The 22,305-nt window shown below is 43.8% G+C and overlaps 1 protein-coding gene across 2 annotated transcripts; it reads left to right on the forward strand.

Moving 5' to 3' along the window:
• The first annotated feature begins 438 nt into the window (after positions 1 to 438).
• On the forward strand, positions 439 to 21,828 carry LOC137256041 (inositol polyphosphate 1-phosphatase-like). 2 transcript variants are annotated; one of them, XM_067793704.1, is made up of 6 exons: positions 439 to 761; positions 1,938 to 2,157; positions 3,939 to 4,056; positions 6,951 to 7,097; positions 15,939 to 16,113; positions 21,021 to 21,828. In XM_067793704.1, the coding sequence occupies exons 2-6, from the start codon at positions 1,948 to 1,950 to the stop codon at positions 21,472 to 21,474; spliced, it is 1,104 nt and encodes a 367-aa protein (XP_067649805.1). In that variant the 5' UTR covers positions 439 to 761; positions 1,938 to 1,947; the 3' UTR covers positions 21,475 to 21,828. The 2 variants fall into 2 exon arrangements, with proteins under 2 accessions (XP_067649805.1, XP_067649806.1); XM_067793705.1 differs by having other exon boundaries at positions 475 to 526.
• The last annotated feature ends 477 nt before the right edge of the window (positions 21,829 to 22,305 follow it).

The following is a 22,305-nucleotide window of genomic DNA, read 5'->3' on the forward strand; positions in this document are numbered from 1 at the left end:
AGAATGACTTCCACGTAAGTTGGATGAAGTTTAGTATTGTGTGCTAACCCGTGTTTATGTGTGCGGGAATTATGTTGAAAACTCGGTTAAATGTATCTATCGTACGTATTTCTTTGTGATACTCAGAATTTATTATCAATGAAGGCTTGTGTTAATTTCCCGTGACTCAACCAGTAGTAGGTATGTTCGTATTATGTCCCCAAAACAATGTAACATCTGGTATTTGCTTGAAGCCTCCTATCGATGCAGTGTTGGAATCCTATTCCTGCTCCCGTACCATTTATAGTACGTTTTAATGTATCTTTTATAATTTCTCCCTCATAATAATGTTTTCAAAATCGTTTATAACGCGTTCTCACAGTTTAAACGTTTCCGGATGTTAAACATACGACTAGCCAAAATACATGATATAGCACACATGTATTATTGACGTAGTCCACACGTATGACGTAATGCGCAATCACTTGTCAATTCCAAGGGTTGATTTCCGACTTTTATAAATGATTTGCACATTTTAATGGCATTGGTGGGTCTGGGCCGATATACAATAAGTACTGAGTGTTGTCAGTATACGTGTGTAGATGCACCACACGCCAGGTTTAGGGTAACAACGTTACGCCGGAGCTAATAAGTTAAGTTAATCCCCTTATCGCTGTCGTTGTGATTTCCGGCTGTACAACAGTGACACACTATCTTATCGCCCGACACAAGTACGACCCTACATGTGTTTGTTCTTTTGTACCGGAACTCCAAACAAACGGGTACGGAATGACGCGTTGGCTGAGTAGACAGATGTGACATACTAATGAATTATATATAATCCTGTCTGCGACATTCATTGGTCAAGTTATCCGATTGATGTTGCGTTACTGCTGTAATGCCACTAAATTTGCTTGTTTATGAAATGACATATGATTGAATGTGATTACTGAGTACGACTCAATGTTAAACCCGAGCAGTGGTTACAAATGAAACGTTAAAATCACATCTGTCAATACGCTTATGATGTAAATCTGTCTTAGGCATATTGCCTTTTCTCAGGTATTTGTGGAGATGAAGGTTATAGTTTAGCGGTTCACAATGATGTCTTCCAAACTTTAGCTTTCTTTCCCTTTTCTGTGGTCCTGGCGAGTCTCCAGTCTGTGTAGAACTTACTTAGCTGATCTAAGACAATGGGTTGGTCACAATGTAGGTTATTTAAACTTTATTTTGTGCAAAATGATGAATATAGAGGATATAAAGTTTCCATGCCTTGAATACTCTTTGTCATTGAGTGCCTATTTTATCTGCCGAATAGATTAATTTTTTATCCAAAACAGCAGGACCTTTGACGCGGAAATAAATCATTAATAATCCTCGCATTTACGTATGCAAGGGTTTTGAATTAATTATTTACATCTGAAATTTAATGGGTTTTTATAAGTTGCCTAAAATGGCTCTATATCTAGCTATTTTCTAAAAAAATATCAATGTCAGCATGACTACATCATAATAATGGTTATCACAGAAAACAGAATGAGGACTGACTTCTAGTTGATAATAGATCTGTCAAGTGACAGGTTAAAAGACTGAAGTTATGAAACACAACCATTTATATGTTCAAGCTGAAAATCACTGATTCATTGATAAGGCATACTATTACTACTTGCAAACAAGGACAAGTTTTTACCTGACATTTGACCCATATGTATGGTATAAGCATGTATGAGTGAGAGTCTTATGAGCAGAACATGTGCAGCTGCCTGCAGAATTAATTTCGTCATCATGCATTACACATGCACTAGCCTCCATCTGATCTACCTTTCACAAACCAAATTTGTTTCCTCATTGTCATGCACTGCCTACTACTCGTAAATGCTTTGTCTGCCTTAGTCCAACTTATCCTTGTTTGCCAGTAGATGAGAATGTGACCAAATGCCCTTGTTCTGCTCTTGCAGCTCATCCAACATGCTCCTGTGTGACTTCATGGCAGCGCTGATTGCCGCTGCCGAGAAAGGAGCCAAGGTAGCCAAGATAGTTCGAGCTGAGAACACACTGCTTCAATTATTGGTTCAAGAGAAAGAAGGAAAAGAAAAGAATGATAGGTTTATCCAGGATTTCAAGACACTTGCAGATGTACTTATCCAGGAAATGGTTCGCCATGACTTGAGCTTAAAGGTACTATGACAGTATGACCTTCAGAAACAGGTCAGAGTTACCTCCCCTCATTCATTAGCCGCACTGTTCAACTTAACACTGAGTCAGCATTAAGAGAAAAAAGATCAAAAGGAGTCGATCCCATTTTTCTCATAATCTAACACAAATAATTTTGTAACTTCTGTTTTAGTGTTTGAAAAACTTGACAATGGAACATATCTTAGGGAGACTCCAGGAAGTTTCTGTTCATGATATATTAGTCATCACTTTAATTTATCAAGTTTCATCATGTTAAACTTATCTGTAATAACAAACTGGGTAAGAAAATCTGACAAAGACGCTAACCAATTTTTAAAATATTTTTGATGATTGTTTGTTGGTGATGAAGCAGTCAGATGTGAGAAATCAATCAATTCCCAACACTAGGAGGGATTTGTAAATACTTGAGTGTGAACCATATAACCCAGTGATCAGTGTCATGCAGTTGAGATAAGATGACAAGTGTCAACCAAGTCAGCCAGCCTAATCACCTAGTCGTGTCAGTCATGTCGTATGACAAGCAAGGGTTACTGAAGCTCATTTGTGACCTGGATCTTCAAGAGACCTTACCCACATGGGTACAATGTGTGAGGCCCATTTTCTGGTGTGCCCTGCCGTGATATCGCTGGAATATTGCTAAAAGCGGCGTAAAACCAAACTCACTCACTCACTCACTCACTCACTCAAAAGACCTTAACCCATTACTTACTTGCTGGGAAATCATTTTATTATTATTTACATGCTGGGAAATCATTTTATTATTATTGTTACAGGATATTTATATAGTGCACACATCCATGCAACTATTGCTTGCTCAAGGCGCTGGTATTTGTTTCCATTGATCACTGGATGTCTGTCTCTGCGTCACATCATATTATCAATCACAGCTCCCTGGGGAGTATATTACTCTTGCTGCCACTAAGCGCACCAAGTTTATTGTGGCTCTCTCATCCTGACGAGGTACCCAATTCACAGCTGGGTGGACTGGGACACATAGTCACAGTACTTTGTCCAAGTTTAATGCACGTTGCTGTACCCGCAACTGGATGTTTGCATGTATTCATGTGGCCACCATCTGGTTATAAACCAGCGGATTCGTGGAATCTTTTAAGTGCACAGGGTGGTGTACTGTACACTAGGGGTTGTGACAACACTGAAAGAGTCTGCGCACAAAGTTGACTCCAAGGTTTTTACACCCAGTCACAGGTGGACTTGATCCTGACACCTCAACCTCGCTGGATCACTAGCTTGGCGCTTTCGCCAGTTCGCCCACCACGCCCCTAGTTCACCCACCCTGTTCACCACCAAAGAAACAAATGTTCACTCAAATGTTTACACTTGACAGCTAAAATATTGAACCATGGCCCCTATTGAGTATGGATGATGATGTTGAATATGGGAGCCAGGAAGTGTACATCTTCAATGTAAATTATGTCTCCAATTTTTTCTAATTGTTCAAAAACCACCACTTATTGTTGTTTGAAGGGGAAAAAATTGAGTGAGTCTTGCTCGACCATATATTTACATACCAGTTTGAATGACATATTCCAACTGCAAATTGGCAATTGTATTTGTTTAAACATGCCTCTGTTCTGTAATGGGTACCTGGTGGGATAAGTCATGTGGCTGTAACCTTCTAGCGCCTCACAGGAGCTTGGGTTATCTGGGGTAATAATAAGCTGTCCATATGCACTTCGCGCATGCATTTGGTGTTTTGAATTTAGCGCTACAGAAGTACACATTATTATTATTACATATTCTAGTTCCCAGGTCTGGAGGAGAATGTGTACGGTGAGGAGAGCAACTGTTTCACCAACACAGACGGGAAGTCGGTGGTCGTGCAACTGTGTCCAACGCCAAAGGAAACAGCCAGTTTACTTAGTAAGTAACCATGGTAACAGTCTGTTGTACATCTTAGCTCAATCCCACAGAAAAACAACAATTTTATTTTTGTAAGTTATGTTTTGGCAGTGTTATTCATCACATAACAATGCTCTTGGACCTAGAATTTTTAAGCTCTCTTACCACAAGGATAGTCGTAAGTTAATGTTAAGATATGGCACTTTCGACTATCTTAGCACTAAGAGGGCTTAACTCTAGACTGTGTTTCGTAACATTGTTCTTTAGGGGGTATTGGTGTACCACAGTTTCATAGATCTTAATGGGCATTTCTGAACCAGCAGACCACCACTCTTGAATGAGGCTTACCTTCTGGTTAAAGCATTCCCCAAAAGACCTGGGTGCAAGTGCCCACATAGGCACAGTGTGAATGTGTGATGCCCATTTTGTACGTCCCCCACAGTGACATTGCTGGAATATTGGTAGGAGAAGCATAAGAAAGATCATTCCAGTAGTGATTGTGGTAGGTTTTGTATGAGTGCGTGCAGAAAAACAGTTATAAATATGTAGTCCAAATCTTTTGCGGGTGAAGCTTTCAGTACAATCCTGAATCACGGTAAAATTCATTGTTTGTCTATATGTTGCAGTTTAACGTGCTTTTTAAAATGATGTAGATCAGAATCTGTGCATCCAAAACACATGCACAAAATATTTTTTGTGTTGTTTTATTATGTTTTTGCATTAACGTGAACACTGAATACTGAGTCACAATCAGGAGCTGATTCAGTGGAGTAATTGATGATTTATGAGTAACTGCCATACACTGACCTAGTTCTGCAACAATCGTAGGGGTTATAGCAATTTGTGGAATTTTTTGTGTTAGCAACAGTGGAATCTGTCATATCAGGAGTATGTGCAATGCTGTTTTCTCCACAATCCAGACTCCTGGCAAAATTGTTCTAAATTTATGATAAAAGCTTGCTTAATAATCCAGACTCTCTCAGTTATGGATTATGGACTGAAATACCAGTCCCAACAATCAACGTACTAGGAGAATTTTGCTTTGAAATCCAGACGTACACGTGTAGTTGACTAAACTAATAGTCCCAACAATCCAAGTACTAGGAGAATTTTGCTTTGAAATCCAGACGCACACGTGTAGTTGACTAAACTAATAGTCCCACCAATCCAAGTACTAGGAGAATTTTGCTTTGAAATCCAGACGTACACATGTAGTTGACTAAACTAATAGTCCCACCAATCCAAGTACTAGGAGAATTTTGCTTTGAAATCCAGACGTACACATGTAGTTGACTAAACTAATAGTCCCACCAATCCAAGTACTAGGAGAATTTTGCTTTGAAATCCAGACGTACACATGTAGTTGACTAAACTAATAGTCCCACCAATCCAAGTACTAGGAGAATTTTGCTTTGAAATCCAGACGTACACATGTAGTTGACTAAACTAATAGTCCCACCAATCCAAGTACTAGGAGAATTTTGCTTTGAAATCCAGACGTACACATGTAGTTTACTAAACTAATAGTCCCACCAATCCAAGTACTAGGAGAATTTTGCTTTGAAATCCAGACGTACACATGTAGTTGACTAAACTAATAGCCCCACCAATCCAAGTACTAGGAGAATTTTGCTTTGAAATCCAGACGTACACATGTAGTTGACTAAACTAATAGTCCCACCAATCCAAGTACTAGGAGAATTTTGCTTTGAAATCCAGACGTACACATGTAGTTGACTAAACTAATAGTCCCAACAATCCAAGTACTAGGAGAATTTTGCTTTGAAATCCAGACGTACACATGCAGTTGACTAAACTAATAGTCCCACCAATCCAAGTACTAGGAGAATTTTGCTTTGAAATCCAGACGTACACATGTAGTTGACTAAACTAATAGTCCCACCAATCCAATTGCTATGAGAACAATTATTTGTTACCTCTGTTCACATAATTAAACACAAACTGACTAGTGTCACTTAACTCAGTGTCCGTTTGCAGTCTTATTAATGACTGATTACTTGCTGTTTTCACATTCATTCTGTAGTTACAATAAACCAACCAGCGAAAGGTCGGCAGACTGATTTGTCAGTTGCTGGCAAAGTGAAACTTATTGACGTGTCATTGACATCAAAACAGGAAGATCTGACGGAGAAATACAAGATAAGTTAAGAGAGTGTATCAGATACTTTATGGCAACATGAATATTACTGTCATCTTTTTTTAAAAAATCTAAGTGACAATACCATGCAGTATATCAGCGGAAAGTTTGACAAGATGACACATTCAGCAATTTTTTAGTGCTTTCAGAAATGTGAATTTCATACTGCCCAAGAAACTGAAAAATGACAATGTCAGTGAAAGTGAATTTGTGTTGTTTGGCTCTGACATTCCAACTGAGAATCTGTGTGACGAAGTGTGGGAGAGTTAGCTGCTATCAGCTGTCAAGGGCACTGACGGATGAGGAAGTTGAAGTTGAAAATGAACAGGATCCACCTGTGTTGACTCATGTTAAAGTTTTGAAAATGGTGAAGCATTTTAGACATTTTTCATAGAATAGTGGTTCTGATATCCTTCTTCATCTTATGAAGCTGGAAGACAAGACTGAAAACACCATGTTCATAGAAGCTTACTGAGACAGAAGCAAACCATGTCAACAGACTTTTTCTAGTGAAAGTATAAATATACTGAGTATAAGTGTATTGTAGAAATAAAAGAAAACTACATGTACATCTATTCAAGTTGTTGGTTGTCCTTAACAAAGTGGGGTAACTTTTTGTGTGAGGGTCTATGGTAATGGAAGTATTTGTCCAATACGGACTCTTTAAGATCCAGACAAATGTGTCTGTCCAAGCCAAGTCAGTAATAGACAGATTCCATTGTATTGTCAAAGTTTGGCACAAATGTTTGTATTCCAGAAGAAGTACTGGATGGAAACGAGAAAGCAGCGACCATATTGTCGGAGACTCTTCACGAGCAGGTTGACGTTTCTGTGGATGAAGCACTACAGTCTCAGCAACAGGAAGTGGCAGTAGAGGACGTGGGCGTCTGGATAGATCCTATTGGTGAGTAGAGGATTTGGATAGATCCTATTGGTGAGTAGAGGACATGGATAGGTCCTATTGGTGAGTAGAGGACGTGGATAGATCCTATTGGTGAGTTGAGGATATGGGCATCTGGATAGATCCTATTGGTGAGTAGAGGATATGGATAGATCCTATTGGTGAGTAGAGGATGTGGATAGATCCTATTGGTGAGTAGAGGACGTGGATAGATCCTATTGGTGAGTAGAGGATGTGGATAGATCCTATTGGTGAGTAGAGGACATGGATAGATCCTATTGGTGAGTAGAGGACATGGATAGATCCTATTGGTGAGTAGAGGACATGGATAGATCCTATTGGTGAGTAGAGGATGTGGATAGATCCTATTGGTGAGTAGAGGATTTGGATAGATCCTATTGGTGAGTAGAGGACATGGATAGGTCCTATTGGTGAGTAGAGGACGTGGATAGATCCTATTGGTGAGTAGAGGATGTGGATAGATCCTATTGGTGAGTAGAGGATGTGGATAGATCCTATTGGTGAGTAGAGGATATGGATAGATCCTATTGGTGAGTAGAGGATGTGGATAGATCCTATTGGTGAGTAGAGGATGTGGATAGATCCTATTGGTGAGTAGAGGATATGGATAGATCCTATTGGTGAGTAGAGGACGTGGATAGATCCTATTGGTGAGAGTCCATGCGCACGTCGAACAGACGGGCAGGAGTGATTAGGACCCTGTACTCATAATGAAGATACTTGTACATGAAGAAGGGTCGCAACTAGTCTTGATTAGAATATCTTGACATTTAGTTGCATTTGGTACTAGCAGGACTCTAGTTACTTCCATCACATTCCAGTCAATGAAGCCTTTTTCAGAAGACAAATTTGACTGGATGTGATCCCACCGGAATTTACAGATGAAATTTTTAACTTACCTTACCATAGGTCTTATGCATATTACCTCAAGCTTCGCTAGTAGAGATCAGACAGACGTTGATTCGCCATTCCCTGAATGGCTACCTCGTATAATCTACGGATGTAGTCACGGAAGTGACGTGATCTCCCTACTCGCGGGAAAGCGAGCCATCCCAAAATTCACTTTTACTTCTAGCGTTCGTCTGATCAGACGTGTTTGTTTCGCTCGGAGTTTTCTATTGTGTTGAATAAAGTTGTCGTTCAACAGGTAGGTATGTCTTGTTTCCCTAGGTGTGTGGTTAGTTAAATTGAATTTAACTTCACTTACCTTGCTACCTCGTGTTGTAAATGTTTCTTTCTTTTTCTCACTTCGATGTGGGTTTTCCTGCGTTGTTTGTGAGGTGTCATGGCGGCCTTGGAGGTTCTTTATTCCGTCAGGAATACTTCCTCCATCTGTTCTGCTATTTTGTATGGTATTTCCTCCCGATTTTTGCCGTTTTCATGTGTTTTTTTTGTCCCACGTGGCATGTTTCACAGGTAGCCATGTTGGTTGCTAGCCGTCGCTGTCGCGAGCTTACAGGCGTACCCACTTTAGGTTGGGGGTGCGCTTTTGCTGCATTTTTTATGTAGGGGTGTTTTTCGTTTCTACCTCTAGCGTTATTGTTTTATTTCACGCTTCGGGTATGTTTTTATCTGTTGCAGTTAACTGTGTATGACTCGGCAGTTTTGTACTGTCTGCAAGGGGCAGAAGTCAGCCAAGGATCCCCACCCCTGGTGTCCGGATTGTGCATCGCAGACCTGTTCCCTTGTCAGCCGCTGTCAGCATTGTACTAGTCTTTCTGTGGCGGATTTCAAGACCTTTTTAGCTGTCCGTAGAAAGAGGTTTACTCAGCGGAAGAGGAGAATGTCTTCCCCAGCTTCTTCTTTAGGTTCTTTACAGGACGACCCGGAGCTGCCTACCTTTACAGCACCAACGCCGACGTCTGGTTTGGAGCGCTCATCTACGACGCCGGTTCGATCGTCTCCGGAGCCACTTCGCTCGGACGCCTTTGTTGACTTATCCCGTCCGGACGCCTTAGCGCACCCAGAAGTTCAGAGGCTATTACGGTCTCTCCTGACGCCCAGCACTTCTACTAGAGAGCCAGCGCCGACCTCAGCTACTGTGCCAGCGCCCATGTCAGCGCCTGCCTTGATTCCCGAACTAATTTCAACGTCAACGCCTACGCCTATGCCAGCACCGACACCTACGTCAGCGCCTATGCTCACGTCAGCGTCTACAGCCTTGATGGGGACACCTTCACTGGTTCCAATACCAGCACCTATACCTACGCCAGCGCTTGTTCAGACGCCGGCTCCTGTGCCTCCGCCAGCGCCTTACCGGATCCCCAGGATCTCTCACACGCTATCTAGAGAAGAGGTGCTACAACGTCAGCTAGACGAGGAGCGCGCTCGGCGCTTAGAAGCTGAGCGCTCGAGACGCAGATCATGGTCCAGATCTCCAAGGAATCGGCGCTCCCGTTCTCCTCACCGTAGTCGGCGCCGGCGCTCGCGCTCATGCTCACGCTCTCCTAGACGACGGCGCTTCCGTTCGCGATCCAGATCTCCTCGGCGCTCTTCCAGAACCCGGCGTTCACGTTCACCAGAGGCCTCGCGAGTTTCACTGAAGGATTCTTCTACTCGGACGCCTTCTACCTCTTCCACCCAGCGGCGGGAATCGACTTCAGTCTCTTGGGAAGATTTGGAGGAGCAACACTTCTGCCCTGACTATGAAGAAGAGGCAGGTGTAGGCGAGGATGATGGCACCTATCTACCACTATCGGCAGTGTTTGAGTGGATTGCTGACAGGCTACCTGACTGTCCTTCTCCGTCAGTCGATCCTAATAATCCGGCGTCCATCCGTTTGTCCCCGGAACTACTAATTCCACCTCATCCTATGGTGGCGGAGGCAGTGTCTCTCCTGGACGAGGATTTTGCCAAGCTGTCTCTGAATCCTACGATCAAGGCGTCTAAGTCAAGGAAGTCGGATTACAAGATCCACAGCCTAGACTTCACAGATAATGGTGCAGCCCAGGACGACTCACTCAAGCGCTTGTCAAGTTCTTCACTCTCAGCTTATAAAGTGCAGGACTCCAAATTAGCAGCTATTGACACGGAACTCAAGCGTATGCTTAAACCCATTTCGGCGTTAGCCTCAGCTACTTCAGCGGCTGCAGCAGACCTATCAGAAGACAACGCCTCCAGGGTGGATCATCTCACGACGATCTTCCAGTGGCAGGGCAAAGTTCTTCATGACTTACTCGGTCACTTACGTGCAGCGTTGGCTATGACAACTTCGGTTCGCCGTTCCGGCTTCCTGGATACATGTAATTGGCAGGAGGAATTTAAGCGCCAATTACTTCGGGCTCCCTTCACTTCCAAGTTTCTGTTCGCCGACAAGATTCCAGATATTTACAAGTCGCACGCGGAATTAACGAACACTGAAGTCGCGCTGTCTACCTTTGAGGCGCTTGGTTCTGCCTTTCGTGGCAGAGCCAGAGGAAGTGGAAAGAAGCGCTATATTCCCAGGAGGGAATCCATCCGCTCCTCCTTTGGGAGGGGACGGGGCCGCACCAAGGATAATGACACTCAGCGGAAGCCCCAGGAGCGCAGCCGGGACACCCCCTCGATGCCAGGGCGAGGCAGAGGCAAGCGCCCCTACTCTGGTCGCTGAAGCCGTGGATGTCTCCGACTGGGACCTCCCACCCCCAGTCGTACCTGTCCATCCGACTCCAGTAGGTGGGAGACTAGGGATCTTCTGGCCCAACTGGTCATTCCTAGAGGATCCGTTTGTAAGCAAGATTCTGAAGTCCGGCTACAAACTACCATTGGTCGAGACTCCACCGCTGACATCTACTCCCCAGTCGCGGATATATCCTCAACACCAACTAGCTCTCCTAGAGTCCAATATCGACATTCTGTTATCCAAGAGAGCCATAGAGACAGTGCTGGAACCCCACCGCTCCCCGGGGTTCTACTCACCCATCTTCCTGGTGCCAAAGAAAGATTCCGACAAGATGCGCATGATTCACAACATGGCGGTCTTCAACAGACAGTATCTGGCCGACCCTCCTCATTTCCGAATGACGTCCCTAGAGCAGATTCGAGCCAAATTGTCTCCCGGGGCTTGGCTAGCCAGTCTGGACCTACAGGACGCTTACCTACATGTTCCCATACATCCGCGTCACAGGAAGTACCTGAGGTTCGTCTTCAACGGAATACATTACCAGTGGAGGGTGCTTCCGTTTGGCATTTCTACGGCCCCGTGGCTTTTCACACGCATCACGCTTCCGGTTACCAGGTTTCTTCATCTAAGGGGAGTGGACTTCGATCCATACATAGACGACTGCCTTCTCAACCACGGCAGTCCTCTACTGCTACGCAAACACTTGGACTTCTCCACCCGCCTGCTGCATCAACTGGGTTGGATGGTCAACACCAACAAGTCACATCTGGAACCAACTCAAGAACTGACCTTCATCGGGGGATTATTTTTAACAAAAGACAATCTTGTCAGGGTCCCTCCAGATCGATGGCTAAAGATTCTGGCGTTTGCGGATCGAGGTCTCTCTCAACCCATGACCCTCAGAGAGTGGCAGTCTCTGTTGGGTCTTTTGACATCGGCGCAGGATCTTACTCTCAGAGGGCGCCTTATGCTACGGCCCTTACAGAGGTTTCTGTCACCATTCATCCAGATGAACGACCTCAAGTCACGGGTTCTTCTACCTCCACATCTACATCAGTATCTCCGGTGGTGGATGGTAGAATCGAATGTCTGCGTCGGCGTCTGTTTGGAAGACTCCAGTCACGACCACGAGTTGTTCGTGGATGCGTCTCTACTAGGGTGGGGCGCCCATCTGGCGGGCCGAACGACCTCAGGGCTGTGGTCCGACGCCGAAAGGTTGTGGCACATCAACAACCTGGAATTGCAAGCTGTCATTCTAGCAGTTCGCCGCTGGCTACCGATTTTGTCCAACACCAAGCTCCTGGTGGCGTCGGACAACTCCACAGTCGTCTGGGTTATCCGGAATCAGGGCACGACCAGGTCCAAGCAACTTCTAGACCAGATGTTCGTGTTAGCAGATCTGCTAGACAGCAACAGGATCACAATCAGGGTTCGACACATACCCGGCTGCAAGAACATTCTGGCAGACGCGTTGTCGCGCCCAGGCAGACCTTCACCGACGGAATGGATGCTTCATCCAGACGTGTTTCGTCAGATTTGCCTTCGCCACGGGAGACCCTTGGTGGACCTCTTCGCCACCAGCTTCAACCATCAGCTACCAACTTACGTGTCTCCCGTACCGGATCCACAGGCTTGGGCAGTCGACGCTCTATCTCTGTCGTGGGAGGGTCTAGACGCGTACGCTTTTCCACCACCCGTTCTTCTCCCAGAAGTGATTGGCAAGATCAAGCAGACACAGAACCTGAGACTGCTTTTGGTCGCGCCCTGGTGGCCAGCCAGACCGTGGTTCCCCGATCTGCGACGCCTCGTCAGCGGAGATCCGGTTCAGCTTCCAGATTGGCCACACCTCCTTCGTCATCCGCACAGCCAACAACTCCATCCAGATCCGCTGAGATTCCATCTGCACGGCTGGACCATTTACAGAAGGCATTAAGGGCGAAAGGCTATTCCTTGCATGTGGCGAATGCCATAACCCGAGCTCATCGGACATCCACCAGATCCCTCTATGATGACAAGTGGCGCTCATTTGAAAGCTTTTGTGCTCAGAGATCACAGGATCCCATGACAGCTTCCCCACAGTTCGTGGCGAATTTTTTGATGTTTCTACGTAATTCCAAGCATCTCAAAGGGAGTACGTTGGGTACCTACTTGTCAGCGTTGAACTCCGTCTTGGCGGTCAAGACGGATCGTCAGATTTCTAAAGTTCCAGAACTGGTTGCCCTGCTGAAGGCGTTCAAGTTGGAGGACCAGAAGGTCAAGTTCCGCCCTCCAGCTTGGGATCTGAATGTTGTTTTGCAACACTTGAGAGGCTCCCCATATGAGCCCCTAGAGGATGCTTCCTTCGAGCTGTTGTCCAGGAAGACGGTCTTCTTACTTGCCCTAGCTACGGCAGCTAGAGTTAGTGAGATTCATGCCCTGGATGTCACACAAGTGCGTTTTGAACAAGCTAGGCATGGTCGAGTCCACTTGGGATTGCTGTGGGACTTCATTGCCAAGAATCAGCTTCCCGGGCAACCAGATAGACGGTTCTCCATCCCGCCTTTATCGACCATCCTCGGACGACATGATACGGAGGAGGAGTTCCTGTGTCCAGTCAGGGCCCTTAGATATTACATCCAGAGGTCTGCCTTGAAGAGACATTCCCGAAAGAGACTGTTTATCCCTTTTTCTTCATCGTGCAAGGGGGAAGTTAATAGAAACACTATTGCTCTGTGGCTTCGTGCGACTATCCTGGCGGCGTACGATGCCAAGAAACTCCCCCATCCGACGGCGAACAACCCCCATGAAATTAGAGCCCTGGCGTCCACTATGGCCCTCCACAGGAACTGTACGGTGCCACGGATTATGGAGGGTTGTTTTTGGAAGTCGTCCACCGTTTTTGCCTCACACTACCTGAGGGACTTGGCTGTCGAGGACATGGAGGGGCTTCAGTCTTTTGGCCCGTTGGTGGTTGCACAGCAACTTACCCAGCCTTCCGCCCATTAGGTAATTGTGTTGTTCTTACCTTTGGTCTTAAGATTAACCTCACCCTCTGGGTGCGTCGGTTTCTCTTTGGAGTTCCCTTGGGTTATCCTTTGTCCTGTTTCCAGGTTTGCCCTGTGACGTTGGCATTGGTCTCCCGGGTCTCCTGTGCATGTGCTTGGTCTGCTGAAGATGTGAAGGTCCTCCGGAGTCCACACCACCGTCCTCTCTGTCGAAGCCATATGCATAAGACCTATGGTAAGGTAAGTTAAAAATTTATTAAAATCTAAATATTTTAGATATTTAAATACTTACCTTACCATAGGGCGGTGACTCCCTCCCAACGCTGGATGCTCCTCCCCACTTTGGACTCATCGGACCTTTCTTTCCTGCTGCCAGTAAAAGTGAATTTTGGGATGGCTCGCTTTCCCGCGAGTAGGGAGATCACGTCACTTCCGTGACTACATCCGTAGATTATACGAGGTAGCCATTCAGGGAATGGCGAATCAACGTCTGTCTGATCTCTACTAGCGAAGCTTGAGGTAATATGCATAAGACCTATGGTAAGGTAAGTATTTAAATATCTAAAATATTTAGATTTTAATAATATTGTAAGAACAGGACTGAATTATCGCCGCTACATGTTCCCGTTAGGGGGGGAAAATACTGGACGTAATTTTGACAGCAAGCAGAATCCAACGTGGCCTGCCTCAACACCGTTTCTGTCGGATTCTGTAAGCAATTAAGCATGAGTCTGGATAAGGAAAAATATGTAATTTTCTGAATAAAATTGAGTTATATATATTTTATACTTATTCTCACTCATGACGACATGTGACCAGTTTGTCTGGAAGCTACCGGTGGGTGAGTGTATTAACGTCCACTCCTTTTAGAAGGGAACTTCAAGGGATTTCAGGTATTCCACTACCTTCGCCAGGGAGGAGGAGATAAGCAATTAAGCTGGATAAGTATGAAACATCAATTTTATTCAGAAAATTGCATTATCGCCACCATCAAAGGCATATATCCATGTCCACACTGGGTTGTGCTCTTACATCTCCAGCGCTATGGTGAACAGTAAATTACATGAGTGACTGACACATGTCTCTCATATTGGATTATGATCGCTAATTTAGTCATCCGGTCTCATTTGTTCAGTAATTTACTTCCAGGGACTTTGCAAAAATTATTTACTTAAGCGGTATTGTTTACTTATCCGATTTTAGTGCACCGGACTCAAACAGTGTTAATTAATGAAGAAGTTTGACGGGTCCAAAGAAAAATGTTTACTTATCTGGTATGTTTAGTTAAGCTATTTTTACCTAGGCGGTTTCCACTGTATTGTTTATTCAACATTTTAAGTGCAACTCTGTGGTATATCAGACCGTTCTTCGCCTGCATTCCCCCTTCCAGCTTCCGGTTCAACGGAGTGAAGGAACAGGAGAGTATTATTCCATATGGAATACTTACAGTTACCTCCCCTACTTCATTTGCCCTTTACGCCAGAAGTGTTTTATGTAGAATAAATGTTACAAAAATTCTAAAATTAGAGACAACAAATAAGACAAATAAACTCCAACAGGTTCATAATGAAATTAGACAATATGGTATTTCTTTTCAATTTCTGCTTATTCTTGTTCCGTCACTCCGTTCAACCGGAAGCTGGCAGGGGTAATGGAGGCAAAAAACGATCTGAATACTACGAGTGGCGCTTAAAATGTTGAATAAAACATATTTCAAGTCAGTAATTATTAAACATGGTGTAGGAAATCTGAGAGCATAACCAAGTGAGGAAATGGGAGAGTACCTTTGATGGTGATGATATTCTATTTTGACATGAAAAATATTTTTCGGTCTGAAGGGAGGGAAGTATGTTGTCAACCTTAGTTAGTTAAGTTCTTTGCATTTTGTGTTAGTGTTTTGTGAGCCACAGTATTTTGTCAGCGTGACATTGATCGACATTATGATCCATGATGGATGGATGGATGGCAGTGTGCGATTCAAGCTGTGAATATCTGGCTTAGAATTCGTCTTCAGTAACCCGTACATGTCATAAGAGGCAGCTAATCGTGGGGTCAGACTAGCTGACATGCTTGACACTTGTCATTATATCCCAGTTGCATAGATCAATCCTCATGCTGTTGATCATTGGATTGTCCAGTCTAGACTGGATTATTTCAGACCTGTGCCAAATAGCTGGAGTATTGCTGAGTCTGGAGTAAAACTAAACTCACTCATTCACTCACTGTCTTCTGTTACAGACTCTACTGCTCAGTTCATTCGTGGCCAGACTGGAGCTCCCAACAACGACGGTATTGTTGATGAGGGTCTCCAGTGTGTCACTGTTCTAATTGGTGCATTTGACAAACAGTCTGGCCAGCCAATAGCGGGAGTCTGTGTCCAGCCCTTTGCATCATGGGATACAGAAACTCAGCAGTAAGTCAAACATACAATGGCATGTGAAATAATTATACATGTATGATAAATGTATGGAAACTTTCTAAACCAGCAACTGTCCAGTCTGACAAGTTTCACCAAACTGGTGCAAAATCTTGTAATATGGCAGCTGTCAGTTCCAGACACTGCCATGAAATGAGCTGCCTGAATATGTTTATGCAGTAATCAGCGCCATCTAAACTGGCACATGGTAAGGAATTGCACAGATGTGTATTGTGTCCAATCCTGCTTTGAAACTACATGGTTGCCAATAAAGCTAATTTAACCTTAGTTCAGTATGGGTGTTCTTGTATATGTAATTAGTGAGCTGACATGTGTGACTTATGAGGAATGTTAAATAGGAGACGGCTTTTGAACACCAACGGTCACTCCTTGTTCCAGCTGGGTAAAGCCAGCCCAGCAGGCATGTTGTGAAATTACTTTTGATCAGAAAATGAAATTGATAAAAGACTTTGAGTCAGTCCTATTGATCATGTGTGGAACTGAGGGGTGGCCTAGTAGTTAAGGTGTTTGCTTATCATGCTGAAGACGAGGGGTAGCCTAGTAGTTAAGGTGTTTGCTTATCATGCTGAAGACGAGGGGTAGCCTAGTACAGTGTTCCCAGAAATTATTGAGAAAATCTTTGTTTTTTTTCTAATGATGCTAAGATTGGAAAAAGGGCTTTCATGATGCACTAAGCATACTAAATAAGGGAGACAACTCTTGAAGGCTTAGAAGGCAGCTCATTACGTCAAGAGTTATCTCCCTTGTCTGAGCAGACAGCTTCCTGTGTTGACATGGCAGAATTTACAGCAAGAGAGAAAAGAAAGCCCATTCTAGATGATTTTGAAAGGGGTGAGGCTGATGCTAAAGTGTTAGCTTGTAGACATGGTATTCCTCTGTCTACAGTATACAGAACTTTGAAGAATATTCAAACAGGAACCGGGATAGAGCACAAAGCAGGGGCAGGTCGGCCTAGGAAATTCAGTGTTGTGGATCGCCGAAGACTTGGGCAGATTGTGAGTAGGGGCAAATTGAAAAGTGTTGAGAACATCAGAAATGAAATGATTAGCCGAGGAAGTCCTCAGGTATGCAATGAAACAGTTAGGCAGGAATTACAGACACTTAATTGGGTGAAAAAACGTGGAATTCCCTCGCCGTTGATGAAAGATGCACAAAAGGAAAAACGTTTAAACTGGTGTCGGGTTCATGAAACTCAAGATTGGGATAATGTTTTCTTTTCGGATGAAAGTTCTGTTTGGCTTTTCCCTAATTGTGTGAAAATTTGGACCAAAGATACTGTCAAACCTATCTACCAGCGACCAAAACATAGCCCGAAGTTTTACATGTGGGGTGGCATATCGGCTCGCGGAGTGACGCCATTGTGTGTTTTCACGGGAAACTTGACAAAAGAAAGATACGTTGACATTCTAAATGGTCACCTTCTTCCGACAGCACAAACATTGTATGAAGATGATTGGATTTTCCAGCATGATAATGACCCAAAACACACTGCGCGCTACACAAAACAGTTGTTGTCGGGCGAAAATGTTCAAGTTTTAGACTGGCCCAGTTACAGCCCAGACCTAAACCCTATTGAGAATGTGTGGGGAGTCATGAAGGACAGAATAAACCAAAAGGGACTGAGAAATATTGAAGATATGAAGGCCGAGGTGGTCCAATATTGGGATACCCTGTCACACGATTACCTACAAACTTTGATGGGTAGTGTGCCTAGGCGTATTCAGGCATGCATTGCTGAGCGAGGAGGTCTAACAAAGTACTAAAACAAGACTGAGACTGTAAAAGGATGATGTTTTAACATGTTTATGTAAGTAAAACGCCAGAAGTTAATAAACGTAATGAGTTACATGACGCAACATGATTCTCAATAATTTCTGGGAATACTATACTTAAAGTGTTTGCTTATCATGCTGAAGACGAGGGGTGGCCTAGTAGTTAAGGTGTTTGCTTATCATGCTGAAGACGAGGGGTAGCCTAGTAGTTAAGGTGTTTGCTTATCATGCTGAAGACGAGGGGTGGCCTAGTAGTTAAGGTGTTTGCTTATCATGCTGAAGACGAGGGGTAGCCTAGTACTTAAGGTGTATGCTTATCATGCTGAAGACGAGGGGTGGCCTAGTAGTTAAGGTGTTTGCTTATCATGCTGAAGACGAGGGGTAGCCTAGTACTTAAGGTGTTTGCTTATCATGCTGAAGACGAGGGGTGGCCTAGTAGTTAAGGTGTTTGCTTATCATGCTGAAGACGAGGGGTGGCCTAGTAGTTAAGGTGTATGCTTATCATGCTGAAGACGAGGGGTGGCCTAGTAGTTAAGGTGTATGCTTATCATGCTGAAGACGAGGGGTGGCCTAGTAGTTAAGGTGTATGCTTATCATGCTGAAGACGAGGGGTGGCCTAGTAGTTAAGGTGTTTGCTTATCATGCTGAAGACGAGGGGTGGCCTAGTAGTTAAGGTGTATGCTTATCATGCTGAAGACGAGGGGTGGCCTAGTAGTTAAGGTGTTTGCTTATCATGCTGAAGACGTTTGCTTATTATGCTGAAGACGAGGAGTAGCCAAGTAGTTAAGGTGTTTGCTTATCATGCTGAAGAGGAGGGGTGGCCTAGTAGTTAAGGTGTTTGCTTATCATGCTGAAGACGTTTGCTTATTATGCTGAAGACGAGGAGTAGCCAAGTAGTAAAGGTGTTTGCTTATCATGCTGAAGACGAGGGGTGGCCTAGTAGTTAAGGTGTTTGCTTATCATGCTGAAGACGAGGGGTAGCCTAGTAGTTAAGGTGTTTGCTTATTATGCTGAAGACGAGGGGTGGCCTAGTAGTTAAGGTGTTTGCTTATCATGCTGAAGACGAGGGGTAGCCTAGTACTTAAGGTGTTTGCTTATCATGCTGAAGACGAGGGGTGGCCTAGTAGTTAAGGTGTTTGCTTATCATGCTGAAGACGAGGGGTAGCCTAGTACTTAAGGTGTTTGCTTATCATGCTGAAGACGTTTGCTTATTATGCTGAAGACGAGGAGTAGCCAAGTAGTTAAGGTGTTTGCTTATCATGCTGAAGAGGAGGGGTAGCCTAGTACTTAAGGTGTATGCTTATCATGCTGAAGAGGAGGGGTGGCCTAGTAGTTAAGGTGTTTGCTTATCATGCTGAAGACGAGGGGTAGCCTAGTAGTTAAGGTGTTTGCTTATCATGCTGAAGACGAGGGGTGGCCTAGTAGTTAAGGCGTATGCTTATCATGCTGAAGACGAGGGGTGGCCTAGTAGTTAAGGTATTTGCTTATCATGCTGAAGACGAGGGGTGGCCTAGTAGTTAAGGTGTTTGCTTATCATGCTGAAGACGAGGGGTAGCCTAGTAGTTAAGGTGTTTGCTTATTATGCTGAAGACGTTTGCTTATTATGCTGAAGACGAGGAGTAGCCAAGTAGTTAAGGTGTTTGCTTATCATGCTGAAAATGAGGGGTGGCCTAGTAGTTAAGGTGTATGCTTATCATGCTGAAGACGAGGGGTAGCCTAGTAGTTAAAGTGTTTGCTTATTATGCTGAAGACGTTTGCTTATTATGCTGAAGACGAGGAGTAGCCAAGTAGTTAAGGTGTTTGCTTATCATGATGAAGACGAGGGGTGGCCTAGTAGTTAAGGTATTTGCTTATCATGCTGAAGACGAGTTGTAGCCTAGTAGTTAAGGTGTATGCTTATCATGCTGAAGACGAGGGGTAGCCTAGTAGGTAAGGTGTTTGCTTATCATGCTGAAGACGAGGGGTAGCCTAGTAGTTAAGGTGTATGCTTATCATGCTGAAGACGAGGAGTAGCCAAGTAGTTAAGGTGTTTGCTTATCATGCTGAAGACGAGGGGTGGCCTAGTAGTTAAGGTGTATGCTTATCATGCTGAAGACGAGGGGTAGCCTAGTACTTAAGGTGTATGCTTATCATGCTGAAGACGAGGGGTAGCCTAGTACTTAAGGTGTTTGCTTATCATGCTGAAGACGAGGGGTAGCCTAGTACTTAAGGTGTATGCTTATCATGCTGAAGACGAGGGGTAGCCTAGTAGTTAAGGTGTTTGCTTATCATGCTGAAGACGAGGGGTAGCCTAGAAGTTAAGGTGTATGCTTATCATGCTGAAGACGAGGGGTAGCCTAGTACTTAAGGTGTATGCTTATCATGCTGAAGACGAGGGGTAGCCTAGTACTTAAGGTGTATGCTTATCATGCTGAAGACGAGGGGTAGCCTAGTACTTAAGGTGTATGCTTATCATGCTGAAGACGAGGGGTAGCCTAGTACTTAAGGTGTATGCTTATCATGCTGAAGACGAGGGCTAGCCTAGTAGTTAAGGTGTTTGCTTATTATGCTGAAGACGTTTGGTTATTATGCTGAAGACGAGGAATAGCCAAGTACTTAAGGTGTTTGCTTATCATGCTGAAGACGAGGGGTGGCCTAGTAGTTAAGGTATTTGCTTATCATGCTGAAGACGAGGGGTGGCCTAGTAGTTAAGGTGTTTGCTTATCATGCTGAAGACCTGGATTTGATTTCCCACATGGTACAATGTGTGACGGCAAATTCTGGTATCCTCAATATTGCTGAAAACAGCGGGTAACTCTACAACAACAAAAAACATGTTTGAAGGGAATGAGCAAAAAAGGATTTGACCACACCTATATGAAAAACATGAAACTGTCTGCTTGGGCGAGAGAGAGTTATGAGAGCTAGACATTGGTCATGTGGGACCGTTTTAACGAGAAAAGGGAGACTACTCATGGTGGTGATATTATGATTGCTTCCATGAATTCAAAAGGATTAAAGTTTCCACTTAACCACTGAAAGGAGAAGGAAGATAACCAGTGAGCATTAGTCAGGATAAATACAAAATATCAATTTTGTCATAAAAAACATTATTCATTCTTCTCTGTATAGATGGCTGCACGACAAGACTTGGTCTGTGTGTTACAAAGGTGTCAGCCTCTCCTCTGTCAAGCCATCCAGTTCCAACAAACACAGCATCATCATCAGCTCGAGTGAGTCAGATGACGTCAAACAAAAACTATCCAGGAAGTTTACCCTGTACTCCGCGGCTGGTGCAGGCTACAAGATATTGAGTGCCGCCTGGGGCCATGTTGATGGCTACGTGCTGAGCCGACCGACAATCTATAAGTGGGACTGCTGTGCACCCCATGCTGTCCTGTTGTCTCTTGGTGGAGGGATCGTTCCGTTCACAGATATTGACTTGATTCATGGTGCTGATCAACTGAACCAAGTTCAGTACCAGTTTTCTTCCAACGAAGGCGGCAACTCTGTCCCTGGTGTCATCGCTTACCGATCAAAGGATGTCTTATCTGACATCATTCAATGTTTTCAAAATGGAACATGACCTTGGACATTTGTTGATTATGGCATTAGCATTGGTTATTCTTGATTGGTTGGATCACATCATATTGGTTAATAATGACAGGGAATACAGTGAAAAAAAATGTGTTAAAAAAATGCTATGTCAAATTGATGTAAGAAATGTATCATAAGTTTTATACTTGAATTTTAAAAAAATGATTAATCGTTAATTCTTTTTAAGAAATTTAATGAAATTGTTAGCACATCTGTGATACAAGAAATTATATGATAATGGACATGTCATTGCAGGAATTTCATCAATCCATTTCTATTCCTGTCTAATGATAATGTCTGGTTTATAAAGTGGTTTATAAAGTGGTTTATAAAGTGGTTTATAAAGTGGAAGATCTGTTTTAAATGGAAATGCACTTGGGATTCCTTTGTCCGATTTTATGATGATCAAGGTTTTATCACACGCCTCTGACTGATATAACTTTTAGGAAATGGGGGGTGTACAGTTCACAGTTCAGAAGAGGGATTTGCACAGTTCATATTCACCTGTTTTCATGAGAATGGAACCAGTAACAAAGAATGGCAGGAGATGATTACTTCTTGTGCCTATTTTGCCAACATGTGAAACTTGCTTTAAAATACCACTGATGTAGCTATGAGATAAGTCGTAGTGGCAGACTCTGCCAGAATTGATACAAGTATCCTCGTGATAGGCAGTCAACATGTTAATAACCTTTCTGGACAAAAGCAGGTCTTGCATTCCTGCACCCCCTTCTGAAATCGCCTATGCATATGAACTTTTTAAGCTTATATTTACGTACACTTCATGCAACAAAGGATGAGCCTGTGAATCATGAAACCT

This window comes from Haliotis asinina, chromosome 11 (assembly GCF_037392515.1).
Source record: "Haliotis asinina isolate JCU_RB_2024 chromosome 11, JCU_Hal_asi_v2, whole genome shotgun sequence".
NCBI lineage: Eukaryota > Metazoa > Mollusca > Gastropoda > Lepetellida > Haliotidae > Haliotis > Haliotis asinina.